Here is a 13984-nt window from a genome sequence, read left to right on the forward strand (position 1 = left end):
CGAAAGGAGAAGTATTCCTAATCCAAATCATTAGCTCATTGTACAAGACGATTTCTACTGTCTCTCTCACAGCCACAGGCACCGATTTGGGTAAGAGAAGGCTTGTGCCTTGGTCACGCGCTTGCCTCAGCAAAACCTAACCTCCACATGAATGCCAGGAAGCTGGGCCCCTGCCAGCATGCTCTCTTAACAAGCAGTGTGGGAGCTGCAGCTCTGTGGCCTATGGGATTCCTGTCTTGTACTACCTTTGCTTCAGCGCATCGCAGGCTCTCTGACGGCGTACCGCTGCTGCTGTGAACAGGCAGGAGTCGAACATAATTCAGACTGTATTATCTGTATAATCGGCAGTAGTTATCAAGTCCAAGGCTGTAACTATCCTCTGTGCTGAATAAATTTAAGAACTTGAAGGCAAAAATGTCTCGCTGCCACACTGCTTCCAGGAGTGATTGCTTCTTGCCTTTTGGAGGGGGTAAGGAGCCTGCCAGGGCATTGTGAGCTTTGAAGCAGTGTCTGTTACAGGACATGTGAAGAGCCAACATCATTTGCCATCTATGCCCATGTGTCTGTTGCCTGTTAGGTCTCTGTTCTTCAGAATGCTGAGCAGAATGAGACAAGAGAGACTTACAGGACTGGGATCATTGTAGTGGGATGACTGATGGCACAGTGTATCATTCCTTGCTTCTGTGGATCAGTGACAATTCTACTGTGCTGAGGGGCAGGGGAAGGGGTTGGCTTGTACCAAACTAATTGTTGCCTAAAAAAGATCCAAAACAAACCTGAAAACTCAGACAAGCAACTTTTGCTCCTTATTTGTGAGAGACGGCTTTTCATGAAGAATGTGGTTAGAATTGATGTGTATATACATTTCCCCTGAGAAGCTTAGCACTGAGTGTTAATAGACAGATCAAAGAGCTACTTAGCCACTGGAGCCAGGGAAATTGAACCAGGGCAGCAAAATAAAAATCAATCTCATTTTTAGTGTGTTTAAAGTGATTTTGTTCAGAACTGACTTCTGCGTGAGTACTTAGGAAAGCTTAAGACCATGAAAAGTTGAGTTCCACAAGCCAAACTCTTGTCTTCCACTCTCCTGCTATTCATAAAATGATGAGAACGCTTTCATGTAGAGAATGATTTCAGATCTTCTATGCCTTACCTGTTGGTTAGACCACTCTTTTTTTGCCTTACCTTTGCAGGATTATTCCGCAGGATCACATACTATGAAGATATTATTAGCCTGCTCTCCACCACATTTCTGGCTCTGTGATTCATGGCTAATGCTGCCCTTCTCAGAGTACACTAGGAAAACATTTAGACTGTGCTATCCCCCATTGTGTAGAGGACATACTTGTTACATGAGAGCTATTTTAAGTTGAATCCTAAAAAAGGAAGTGGGAGGATATTTCTTGAATCTCTTAGGCCATAACTCAGCCTGACAATGATAAAGAACGTAAGATCCAGATACCTCAAACAGTTCCCCAAGTGTCTAGACTGAAGCAGTCCTTGTAGGGCTGGGAGCTAATACTGGGTTTCACTGGGAGGATGGGAAATCTCCCATTTCTTGCTTGCTGCATCTGTGAGCAAAGCCCAACCTTTCAAGATCCAGTTGCAGATCCAGTGAGCCATTCTGGAGCCATTGAATCATACCCAAGTGCAGGGAGCAGATCACCATGTTTTATCTTACCTGGAAGAGAGCCTTCTCATTTGGAAGAGGCCCCTCTTTTTTCCATGAAACTAAATTTAAAAAGCAGGAGCTGTCTGCATCTTTTCCAGAATTTAGAGTATTAAAATAAACCTTAAAAATCCCCTGAGGCAATGAAGCCTTTGGGGGAGAAAAGAAACATTCATCATCTAGTTCAATGCTTTAGCATGATAATCTCATATTTGGGGTACAGTCATCCTCTCCCCCTCTCCCCCAGCCTAAGATCAGCCACAGGATAGTCAGGCTGGAGTTTATTTATTTATTTGTTTAAAATGAGGACAGGCAAAAATAAATCAGTAAAATGTAATTTCACTGCTTCATTTCCAGGACAGGGCCCTGGTTATATAACAAAACACGCAAAATATTTTGCTTTTTCCAAAATTCATCTTCCTCCTAAGCCGTTTGTTCCTTAGGCTAAGAAGAGGAGAGACACGGAGTCTTTGCAGCCTGGAGAACCATTTATGCTGTTCTTTGTAGCAACCTTTTCCATACTTGAAATAATTACCCTGACTCCCCTCAATTATTTCTTCACTACATTAAACAAATCCATATCTTTTGATCTTTCCTCCCTGTTCATGCCAGGACAGCTTTTATGCAAAAGTGCAAACCACTGCATACATTAAACATGTATTGCAAGCTCTAGGCTTTCCAGGGGCATTAACTTGAGGCTGTATTGCCTGGCACAGATTGCACAAAGCAGCTCATTTTAGCTATTCCCATAAGGCTCCATATGATGTATAACGTGCTTGATCTCATATGATCTGTATCTACCACAAAACAGATTAAAGGAAAAAACCCAAAACACCACAGGTGAGGGGTATCAGAAAAGAAAAATACGTTAGAGATGTAGATTCCCTTTGTATCATAGAATCCCAGACTGGTTTGGGTTGGAAGGGACCTTAAAGCTCATCCAGTTCCAACCCCCTGCCACGGGCAGGGACAACTTCCACTAGAGCAGGTTGCTCTAAGCCCTGTCCAGCCTGGCCTTGAACACTGCCAGGGATGGGGCAGCCACAGCTTCTCTGGGCAACCTGTGCCAGGGCCTCAGCACCCTCACAGGGAAGAACATTTTCCTCATGGCTCACCTAAATTTCCCCTTTCAGTTTAAAACCATTCCCCCTTGTCCTGTCACTACATGCCTTTGTAAAAAGTCCCTCTCTAAATTTCTTGTAGGCCCCTTTTAGGTACTGGAAGCTGCTCTAAGGTCTCCCCTGAGCCTCCAAGATTGTTAAATGCTAATTGCCGAGTCCTCATTAAAACAAGTCTCACAGGACAATCTCCCCATAGAATGCCTTTCCACAAGTAAGGAGCCTGGGATCCATCAAAAGCAGCATCACTTTGTGCTTTACTTGACGTTCAATACTTCTGCCCCACCCCAAGCAGGCACACAGATCTGGGTCTTACTTGGAAGAGCTTCGATTAGATCAGACACAGGCCCCTGGCACAGTGGCTTCCTCACTGCCTCAAGGCTGATGCTTGGATAAGTGGAGGAGCGCATCTGGCCAGGGAGAGGATGGGCACAAAGAAACGTGACTGAGCAAGGGCAGGGGAGCTTGCACTGGGAAGTTTAATATGAAGAGGCACGGAAGCCTGTTAAGTCTGCGGAGCCACATGAAAAGCTAGTGCCTGCCCAGGCATGCGGCTATCAGAGAAAGGATGGGAGGCACAGCGCCATAATTACGCATCATCTTGTGACTGGTGCGAATGCTGCCAGGAGCCAGCAAGCTGCAGCACCGCGCTGACTGCTCTCTCAAGACAAGTTGCAGAGAGCCACAAAGGGAAAGCAGGTGAATCAGCAAGGGGCACATCAGTCTCCAAGCAGCCGAGAGGTGTAGTGCAGAATTATGTCAGGGTGAAGGTGATGCACTGAGAGACGCTCCTTTGTTTATAAACACACCAGAGACAACCAGGGAACTGTGGAAAGTCAGTTTATTCCAGAATCTCACACACTCTGTCACAGACCATGCACTTAAGACTTTCCACTTTGCAAATTCACAGCCTCCAGGCCTGGGAGAGATGGAGCATCATCTCTTCATTTCTCACTGCAAGTACCCACATGCTAACTAAGAGTAAGGGCCCTGACAGCAGCTCACCAGGAGGCAGAAAGCAGCCTCTTTCTTTCATAATTGCTTTTAAATGTGCAGGAAAAGAAATCCATCTGACTTTAAGGATTAGCAGTGGAGCTGAGCAACAGGGAAATCCCACAGCTAAACAAGTTGGTCCTCGCCCCATGGTTACAGGGAACAAGACAACAATCTCGTGGGAAGCATCCTTGAGAGCCCAGGCAGCAACCAACCAAATGCCCGCTCTGGGCCTCTTACAATCAATTTGTCTCTGAGCAGCTCAGCCAGGAAGGTGGCTGGGAGCTGCCCTCCTCACATTCATCTTTAGGTCCCCCTGCTTTGTGCTATAGCTTTGACTAGGAAGGAGCCTACCCATAGGTGAGACAGCCCTCTGGGCTGTACATCACCACATGTACTGCATTTAATACTGAAAGGTGCCGCTTCGAAAGACGCTGCAACAGTCTGCCTGACCCACGGGCTGGGTACAGGATTATGTAAGCTTCCCGAAGATTTACCCTACTCCTTCTTCCTGGCATCTGTTGCTCCTTATGCCTGACCCCACTCCTGAAATACTCCTCGTTGCAGTGTCCCTGTGACACATTACATCTTTGGCCTCTGCTGAGGCTGCCACTGCCAGGGCAGCTACTGCCCACTGGGGTGGCTGCCTGTAGAAGTGAGCATTTGCCTCCCGAGAATGGGCTTGTGGCTAGCTCAGAGGAGGGCACAACTGAAGGAAAGAACTGATGGGAGTGATTCAAGTGAAGTGGAGCAAAGGCTACAGAAAGGGCAAGAAGGCAGCTTCAGTCTCCATTTGATACACAAATTGAGCTCAATAGCAGCAAGAAATGGCCGTAAAATATTAATTCATTAGGTTGCCAGGAAGAAGTAAAAGCATTCATGTGTAAAAAGAGATACGTATGTGACACAAGCCAGCTAAGACATTGGCTTCCTTCTGTTTGTGTCTCACCTTTCTTTGTTTCTATAGTTTTGATCATTCCAAACCATGTTGCTGCTCAACAACATTCTACGTAAAGACGATGGTATTGGAGTCAGCACCAAGTGAAGGGGTGAGATGACACTGAAGAAATGAACTTACAGGGAACTCCTGACAACCCACTTATTTTAATATTTTTGTTGACCTTCAAGTAATTAAAAGAAAGGGGAATTTCCCCCAGTAGCCCACAGGCTCCAAGTCTCATCTGTCTGCTTTTAGGCTAGGAAGGCTGACATCAGAAAGGCAGTGGAAGGCAGGGAAAGGAAGAGGGGAAGAAAATTTGGGAACCAGAGTGAAGAGCAATCAACAGCTGACCAACACTGACTGCTGCAAAACTTACAAAACACAGAGTCATACAAACGAAACTTGTGTTAACCCTTTATACACTTACAGACTTTATATACACACACAAAGTATGCATCTGGCAGTCTAGAAAATACCAGTACCCTAAGGATTAAATAATTTAAAATGCAACGTTGCATTATCACTGTATAGGAATACTACGTGACATCCTGGCTAAAATGGACGGACTTCCAGGGATAGATGCTCCCTCCCTCATCTCACCAGCACTGCCTCTAAAAAGGAAGCAAGGACTGAAGACTCCCCGCTATGGTTCTACTCCTGAAACTCACCTTGAAACTTCGCTGTCAAATGGGGGAAGCCCTGAGAGGAAAGGAAGAAAAAAGCATTCCTGCTCCCTCCAAACTGCTGGTGCAGTACCTCCCTCCATTGGCGAGGGAGGCTGGACAACAAGGGGGAAAAAAGGTGCTAAAGCTGGGAAAAGGTATGTTTCTGTAATGACAACTGGTCTTTGAGAGAGACTCGGGAGGACACGTTCTCTCCCCCTCTTTGAAGTCAAGAGGCCAGAAGGCTTAATGAAAAGTACAGACAGACTATGTGGCTAGTTCAGGAGACCAGCAGTGCTGCAGTTGCCCCCTGAAACCCATACCACAGTCCAGCAGCAAATGGGAGGGCAGCTAAAAGAGAACAGCTTGACAGCACCCATAAGCAGGTGTGGGGCAGAACTGCATTACCAACAGATCCAAGCAGAACAGAAGGTGTGCCCTCACCAGCTTTCCAAGAGTAATTGTAAACTGGGAGCACTGGAAAGTCAGCGCCTGGGAATGAGGAAGGGGATGGACAGCCTCAGTTCTGAGGTGGCTGGGGAGGGGACTAAAACACAGACTGAGAGCAGATGGCAAAGACAACGTATCTCCAAATGCCATCTCTGCATATGTACCCTAATATCAGCGTATGAGACAGAAACTTGCTGATGACACCAGTTCAGTCCTGTCACCTTCACAGATCTAAGGCTGGTGAGAATCTGGCTTACGTGTGCTTATCACAGAGCCCTTTGAGTCATGCAGTCCTGCTTCCACCCCCTATAAACCAGAACAGCCATAATCTCGTGGGGAAAAGATGAAAAAATAATCCCTGTTCCCATGTGTGTCTCCCACCCCTCCCCCCATGATCAGCCTCTTTTCCTCTAGGCCAGAGACATCCAAGGAGCTGCCCTGTTCTCCATTCCCCAGGGCCATTCCCACCAGCAGCATTCAGCAGATCTAGCTAGGCAGGAATGGCAAGCCCTGCTCCTTCGGCCTTGTAACATAGCCAGACCACAAAGGCTTCTTGCTGCCTTATGATGGCTGGAAGCTGTGTTGCAGCAGACTGGACAAGCCTCAGCCCTTACTCCTGCCAAGGATGAGAAGGCTCTGTAGGAGCAGGATCCCTGGGCATTCTCCTGTTCCAAGCTCTACAGCCCTAAATACTGCCAGTGTCATCATTAACCTCTCAGAAATACGAAAAATAACCCTATCCAAAACATCTCCCCCAGTCTGCCCTGCATGACTGGGTCAAAGGGACCAAAAAAGACCTAAAACCCCCCAGAATAAAAGAGGAGACAGTGTGGAACAGGAGGGAAAAAGAAACGGGGCAAAGTCAGGATGGAGGAAAGGATCTCAATGCAAGTTTGCTGAAATTGTCACTGGATTTACCAGCCCAGTTCCACCTTCTTCAGACCAAAATGGACTCAACTGTAGTAACTGCACTACAGGAAAAAGAAGTGCATAGTTTGGGTTATTTTTTTTTTTTGGTAGACACTTAAAATATTGGCAGAATGGATGTGAGGATCTTAGCGCTGCAGTTTTAGCCTCTTTTCTGTAGCCAATGAGTACCTGTTGGGGCAGAGATGGTGGAAATGGACCAGTAGCACCAAGAAATTCAGTGGGAGCACCAACTCCACAGCAGGAAATAATAATGAACCAAAAGGAGGGGGGGTGAGGGGAGGGATAGGAAAGAGAGAAAAAGAGAAAGAGATGGAGATCTATTTCGTGGTAATCGAAGTCCATTGTGGCTAAACCCTATCAATACTTCTCTAGGTAAGGCCCCATTACGTCTGCAGCAAGACCTCTGGCTCTGACAGAGAGCTGTAGAGAGTATAGCCCAACTCATCCACTTCTTCAGGGGTGAGCTCTGAAAACAAGTTCACTTTGGGGTTCAGAGCACTAGGGAGGACTCCTGCCTCCAAGTATCGGATCAACCCCTTCAGCGTCTGCAAGAAGCGATCAGCCAGCATGTCCTGGGACCAGTCGGACTCTTCTTGGCATAGGTGCAGGATGACGTTGGTGAGCTGGCTGGCAGTGAGGTGACCCAAGGCTGGGTTTGACTTGCATATCGCTTTCAAGATCTTCAGGCATAAGCAACGGCAGCCAGAATCACACTGGTCCAGGGCCCGGAGGCGAGCCGTTTCTGCTGGCCGCAGGCTCAGTCGCCACAAATTGTCATTCTGGGCCAATCGATGGGGTTTGGCCACAAGGATGATGTCACCCAGAGTTAGGGATGGAAGGAAGTCAATATATAGATGTCGTTCTGGATCATACTGGACTTCCAGTGTCAAATCAGCTGGGGGAGCTGCTGGACGGATCACGTAATCCAAGAGAGACCCAATTGCTGGCCAGTTGATGGAACCAGCTACAACTTTCTCAAAGGTGTCTGCTACAGTTTTAGGGGAAAGGTAACCCCCCACCACACAGCGATCCCAGTAGCTGCTTCCACGTGGAAAGTACTCTGGGTTTTCCCGACGCACCAAGTAAAAGCCAGGAATGTTCATGATAGTGTCCTCCCCAGGGATACATGACCACAGGTTCTGCTCCAGCATCAGAGGCACAATGAGCTGGATATGGTCAGCTGTCACTACCTTTCACAAGAGAGAAAAGTCAGTAAGAACATGCTGTCCCTCTCCACATTCAGTTTTATCCACCACCTTTAAATAGCCTTCTGTTCAAAGGAACCTGGAATAAGGATTCATCTGTCTTCACCCTCTTCTCTGTATGGGATTCACTGCCTCCTTCTGTCAAAGGACATTCTGAAGGACTATTTCCCATGATCAGGGGGATAACTCCAAGGTAAAAACCCAGCTAGTGCTTATAAGGTATGTACTACTTAGAAATCTTTAAATACTTCAGGACCTATTACGGACTGCATATAGATGACTCATTTTGCCTCCTATTACTCTAAGTCCACTCCTTGGATGTGAGATGCAGCTGGCCCAGGGCACAGCAGCACATGATAATGTAAAACAGGAAGCAGACTATAAAGTTTCTAGACAAACTTAAATTGGCAAAGTTTAATTATCCCACAGTACAACCAGGTACTGCCCTCACCTGGTCTGCTACACTGCTTGGAAAAATGTCATTAACAATCCCTTTTCACCAATGTGATTAAGACCCCAGATCTACGTTTCACTGGACCCTCGACACTCCGTTCCAGAGCTCTGACTCAAACAAAACAGTGTGCCTCTGAATCACTCACTATAGCCATGGGCACCTTCACATCAGGGAGATATGCAGCAGGGACTGCTGTCTAAGGGAAGACCTGTATGAATACACAGGAGTTCTAGGGGAATATCATGTATGTGGAAGGAGGCAGAATAGACTGAGAGAAAACACAGGTCTGCTGGAGAAACAGCAAGAAACAGCTAAAGGGAGGGTCAGAGGGGAAGGAAAGAAGGGCTGAGATAATCCAGAGAAATAAATCAGCAGAAGGCAAATGCTTTGCCGACAGTGCCAGAGCAGCCTGGTCATGCCTGTTCCAACAGTACTGCAGAAATAAACGCCTGGCTCCACTGTGGGAAAGGCGACACCAGGAGCCTTATTACAGAGGAATGCTGTGCTGACACAGCACTGCCAACAGGGAAGCCTGAGATGCCCCTGCCTCGTCAGCCTTCTGGATAATGACCCGTCATGCGGCCCCAGGAATTACCTGCAGATCATCATAGAGGCTGCCACTGAGGTACATGTCACGCAGGGGCATGTCCGGCAGCTTGGCACGTAGGAAGCTGCGCAGCTCAGCACAGATATCCATAGCTGCCTGCTTGGCCCGGGCCTGCTCCTCCGCTGGGATAGCCACCTTCCTTCGGTAATAAGCAAAAAGCTTTTCTTGCAGAGACAGGCGAAGGCGAGATTTTTTCAGCTCCACTTGACTCCTCTTGGCAGATGGCTTGGGCTTTGTGGGTCGGAAAAAGTCTGCAAGATAGAAGGGAAACTGTTGATCCTCTGCAGTGTCTCACCAGGAAGTGATCCGCAGAAGAAAATCTGCAGCGCGAAGTGCAGCCTCCGAAGTCTCAGAAAGCTTTTAGCAGACATTTTGCATGCTTTACACAGGTACCAAAAGGGAGGTGCTGAGAAACTTCAAAAGATACTACTACAAGCAACAAACCAGACGAAAACAAGTTACTAGATTTGGAATGCAGCCAGAACAGACTAAGATTACTTCCTTGCACATGATGTTAATGGTTATGTGGGCAGCACCCCAGTTCCATTTCATCAAAAATTCAGCACTGTTACCAGTTCAGAAGCTCTCAGCATGACGCCAGACCAGTGGATAAGACACTCTTCAACAACCATCACGATCTCATTAAGTTTTTAACATTATAATGGATTTAGAATAAGATCAGAGAAGATCACACCACCATGTAATGAAATACTTGTTAGGAGCCTGACCAACACTTATCAGTATGATGAGGTGACAGACCTTGGGGCTGGCAGAGCTCAGGCAGTCATAGCCCCAAACTCAAACTTCCCTCAAGCTTTTACTGACCAAAGAACAGAGGACCGCCTGCATTACTAAGCAGCGTCTAACCTGCACACATTCTCTAAGCCCCTTTTTTTCTGACTGGCTTCCTAAAGAAATGGCAGTGTTTCCATCTATCTTTCAGAATTCTTTTAACACGGATCAAGAGCTTCAGAAGTTATGAATGAGAATTACAGATCTAAGAGGTCTCTGGAAGGGCTCTAGTACCTAACGGGTGCAGGAGAAACCCCAAGTCAGTGGCCCCATTAAGGCAATCAGCTGTCGCACAGTTGTTCAGCAACAGGCATTTGGCCACGCAGCACATGCAGAATGGATGACCAAGCTGCACACAAACACATCTTGCCCAACCTCAGCAGCTGCTGTCTCTTGTCCCACTAGAGGCTTTGGACAGATCTGAGGTTTTGTGTGAAAAGGAAATGGCCCACAAAACCACAGGGAACCAGACTTCATTGCCTGTTCATGAAACAGAAATTCCTTATTTTTCCATTTTAAGTTATTTTTAAGTCAAGAATGCAAGACACCATCATCAATGGTTGTATTCCTCAATCCTCATCTTTGGGGATTCTGATCAAATGATCTAGACCCCATTTAACACAGCTGCCTAGCTCTGCCTAATCCTCAGCAGAAAATCCATTGCCATCCTGAAGCTGACTTTCCTTCAGAGAATCTGGAAATCAAATTAAAAGCTTGATCCTAATTTTTATTTTAAATCTCCAAGTATATATCTCCTGAAGTGACCAGGGACAGAATATAAAATCAGGGAGAAAAAACAAGCAAACACATAGAACAAACACGGAGAGACTCTAAATTACTTACTATCCCACTCAGAAGGAGAATTGCAGGTCACTTTTCATAGCCTGTTGAAGACTAACTTAGTGATAAACAGCACTAAACAGGCAAACAGCATTACAGAAATTATTAGGAATAATGGTAGAAATAACATTGAAAATACTGTTATAAAATGATAGCACATTTACAATTTGCATATTCCCCTCTTAAAAAAAAATCCACAAACAAACTGGAATGGTCCAAAAAAGCAACAAAGAGCTTGAAAGGAATGGGATGGTTTTTTTATTAGGAAAGATTGCCCAGGTTAAGTATTCAGCTTGAAAGATAAAAGACTGAGGGAGGATAATGCTCAAAACCATAAGAGGAATTAAGAATGCAAACAGATGACTATTATTTACTGCTTTCCAATCTGACTTTAATTCTTGAAGTTACCAACAGACCTGCTTAAAAGAAAATATAAGAACCCTGAGGTAGACAGAGCATTCTCTTTCCTGTGATGCTTTAAATGAATACAAAGTTTACAGGCCTGGACGACTCTGTAATGCAGAAGTATCCTCCCGCTCCTTACCCGTGTCTGTGGCTGAAGGATCGGTGGGAAGGGTCTGCAGGGAACGGCTGAGGCTAGTCTTCATGTCCTGGGTCAGTAAGCGTGAGGAGGAGCCCAGCCAGTTTGGCTCTTCCCAGCTCCTCTTTCCCGACTGGCTCAAGCGAGTGGGGCTGCTGGGAGCACTGATTGCCCGGTCGTACATCTAAAGCAACATCAGCAGGCACATTTTGAGTCGTTAAGAGCCTATCACTTCCATTTTATCCAGCCTAGCGCCAGCATCCTGGGGGCTTTTCCCATTCCCTCTTTCCAGCATCCCAGTGCCCCCATGCTCACCCGTTTGACAGCCAGTGTGGCGATGCCCAGCATGGCAGCTCCACCCACACCCAGCACAAGCCGAGCATTGGACAGCACGAAGTCAATGGCTGTGCCAATGCCGTTGTCATCTTTCTTCCCTTTGCGCTGCCCAGCGCCCGCCATCTCACCTGGAAGGAGCAGAAGCATTAAGCAAACAGGTCAAAACACACAACCCCAACAGTTCACTCCCTTTTCCACCCCACACTCACAGCTCTTGGACTGTTAGCACAGAGCCATAGGAAGGGACTACTTAATTCTGCAGCCTCTTTAATTATCTTCCCTCAAAAAGCTGCTTATTCTCAGACACAAGATAACACTATTGATCAAGCTCTGCAATGACAGCATTTCTTTTGCTTCCAGCTCTGTTTATAACCTGGATTTTTCCCAGATTTGATGCGGGGCTTCTAATCAAAGCAGGGAGCCTACAAGGATGCTGAGAAGGACTCTTCATCAGGAACTGTAGTGATAGGACAAGGGGTAATGGGTTGAAACTAAAAGATGGGAAGTTCAGGTTAGATATAAGGAAGAAGTTCTTTACTGTGAGGGTGATGAGGCACTGGAACAGGCTGCCCAAAGAAGTGGTAAATGCTCCATCCCTGGCAGTGGTCAAGGCCAGGCTGGACATGGACTTGAGCAAGCTGGTCTAGTGTGAGGCATCCCTGCCCATGGCAGGGGGTTGGAACTAGATAATCTTAAGGTCCTTTCCAACACAAACCATTCTATGATTCTATAACTGTGCAATCACCTAATGCTTTTTAAAAAAGAAAGTAACACTTGAGCAATATTTTGCAATAAAATCCTGTATATTATGTTAAACTCTAAGACCATTCAGGTCTTTTAAACCTGGGATTCTCAAACAAAGCACAGTGTTTTTTATGCTAATTTATTTTCTTATTCTAATGCACGCAGTTTTGCTCACAGACAAGGCAATGCAGGGATGGTCAACTGCTTATCCATAACAAATCAGAAGCTTCAGAGAATCCACTCCCAGAATCAGTTTTTGGACAATGAACCTTAATGCTTTCTTACACATATACCTTTGTTTCCCACTTAACCTCATCTTGATGTTTAACTTTAAAGAGTCTCCATGGCCAACGACACACTTTGCCACTGCTATACCCATAGATAGTTCCTCAGTCAACCGGCATGAAAACACCACAAAACTCTCACAATCTGAATCAAAATCTGTTTTCTAAGCCAGTGCCAAAAGCTCAGACTCTGCCTGACTTGGGTGGTTTAAAATTGTCCTTAGGTCTTTCTAAGACCAGGCTACAACCTCAGTATGAATGAACCAGAATGAACCAGGAACCCAGTCACTCTTCATCCCTAGGCAGAAAAAATGCACTTTCACAAAGCTAATTGTAACAGCAATACAGAGAACAGGGTTGTATCGTTGTAAATGACCTACCTGTGACCTAATGCATTTGTAACGAGAACAGGAGAGCCCTTCTGCTGTGCCTGTGAAGGCACCTTCTGGGCTTCTTCAAGGCAATGGTGGTCAGGGAGTGTTAATCATCTCTTTCGGTTGGCGAGGGGATTTGGAAGGAAGATGGCAGCGGGGCCAAAAGGAACTATAGGGACTCTCTAGACCAGGCCCCCGAGCTTGCTCTGCAGGAAAGCCTGCCCCTTCTCCAGCTGCCTTTCCTTGTCCTCCGGACGCTGCAGCCCCTGGTTCTTTCGGAACTCGCGGCGAATGAAAGCCAGGTAGAAATCCCGGTCGGTGTAGCGCAGCCCACGACCCTGGCGCAGCAGAGCGCGGTAGAGGGTCAGCACAGCCTGCCGGGACCACGCTGCCATGGGGGATGTTGGCGGGGACGGCAACCTAGCGAAAAGTGATCCCAGTCAGCTTTTCCGTCCCAAAGGGACGGCATCGTCTAACGGCGCGCCGCGGCTAACGGGCTCTCTGATGGGGCCCTGCTGCGGCTGTGGGGGGTCGCCCGCAGCTCCCGCTCCCCGCCGAGGCCCCGCACCCGGGTGTACTCCACACTGGCCCCTGAAGCCCGGCGCCGCGCACTCACCGTGCCGGACCGGGTCCCTCACGGCAAACGCTGCCCACCGGCGGGCCCCACAGCTGCCTGCCTCCCGGCACCGCTCCCGAGGTCACCCACCAACATGGCCGAGCCGCTTCCGGAGCATGACCCCGGCCTCCACCAATCATCGAGCGAGCTCGCCGGGGCCCAAACCGTCCCTTCCGTCTGCACCGTGGCTGCGCGGCGCTGGCTCCCCCTACCGGCCGGGCGCCGCGCAGTGCTTGCCGCCGTATGGCGAGCGGGAGGGGACGCTCCGCTCTGCGAGCCCGCGTCGGGAGGCTGCCCCCTGCCGGCGGGGAGCGGGACTGCCCCCATCCAGGTCCCTGTTGGGGCTGGATCTGGGGCGGGCTCGGCTTGAGGGGACCCTGTCCCTCAGGGGGTGGGGGAAGGGCTGAGGGCACGAGTGAGACCCTCGCG

The 13984-nt window shown here is 47.8% G+C and overlaps 2 protein-coding genes across 2 annotated transcripts; both read right to left on the reverse strand.

The window, feature by feature from the left end:
- Nucleotides 1-7057: 7057 nt before the first annotated feature.
- MIEF1 (mitochondrial elongation factor 1) lies at nucleotides 7058-13084 on the reverse strand. Its single transcript, XM_061364422.1, has 5 exons — nucleotides 12946-13084; nucleotides 11517-11665; nucleotides 11205-11385; nucleotides 9017-9279; nucleotides 7058-7952 (listed from the first exon to the last, which is right to left on the reverse strand). The coding sequence occupies exons 2-5, from the start codon at nucleotides 11658-11660 to the stop codon at nucleotides 7146-7148; spliced, it is 1395 nt and encodes a 464-aa protein (XP_061220406.1). The 5' UTR covers nucleotides 11661-11665; nucleotides 12946-13084; the 3' UTR covers nucleotides 7058-7145.
- Nucleotides 13085-13121: 37 nt separating this feature from the next.
- Nucleotides 13122-13699, reverse strand: LOC133218337 (mitochondrial ribosome and complex I assembly factor AltMIEF1). Its single transcript, XM_061364690.1, has 2 exons — nucleotides 13556-13699; nucleotides 13122-13359 (listed from the first exon to the last, which is right to left on the reverse strand). Exons 1-2 carry the CDS (start codon nucleotides 13693-13695, stop codon nucleotides 13122-13124), a joined length of 378 nt encoding a protein of 125 aa, XP_061220674.1. The 5' UTR covers nucleotides 13696-13699.
- Nucleotides 13700-13984: the final 285 nt, after the last annotated feature.

Source organism: Neopsephotus bourkii, unplaced genomic scaffold (genome assembly GCF_033783945.1).
Source record: "Neopsephotus bourkii isolate Nb327-2 ecotype Australia unplaced genomic scaffold, CSIRO-AGI_Nbou_v1 NB_107, whole genome shotgun sequence".
In the NCBI taxonomy this organism is placed as follows: Eukaryota; Metazoa; Chordata; class Aves; order Psittaciformes; family Psittacidae; genus Neopsephotus; species Neopsephotus bourkii.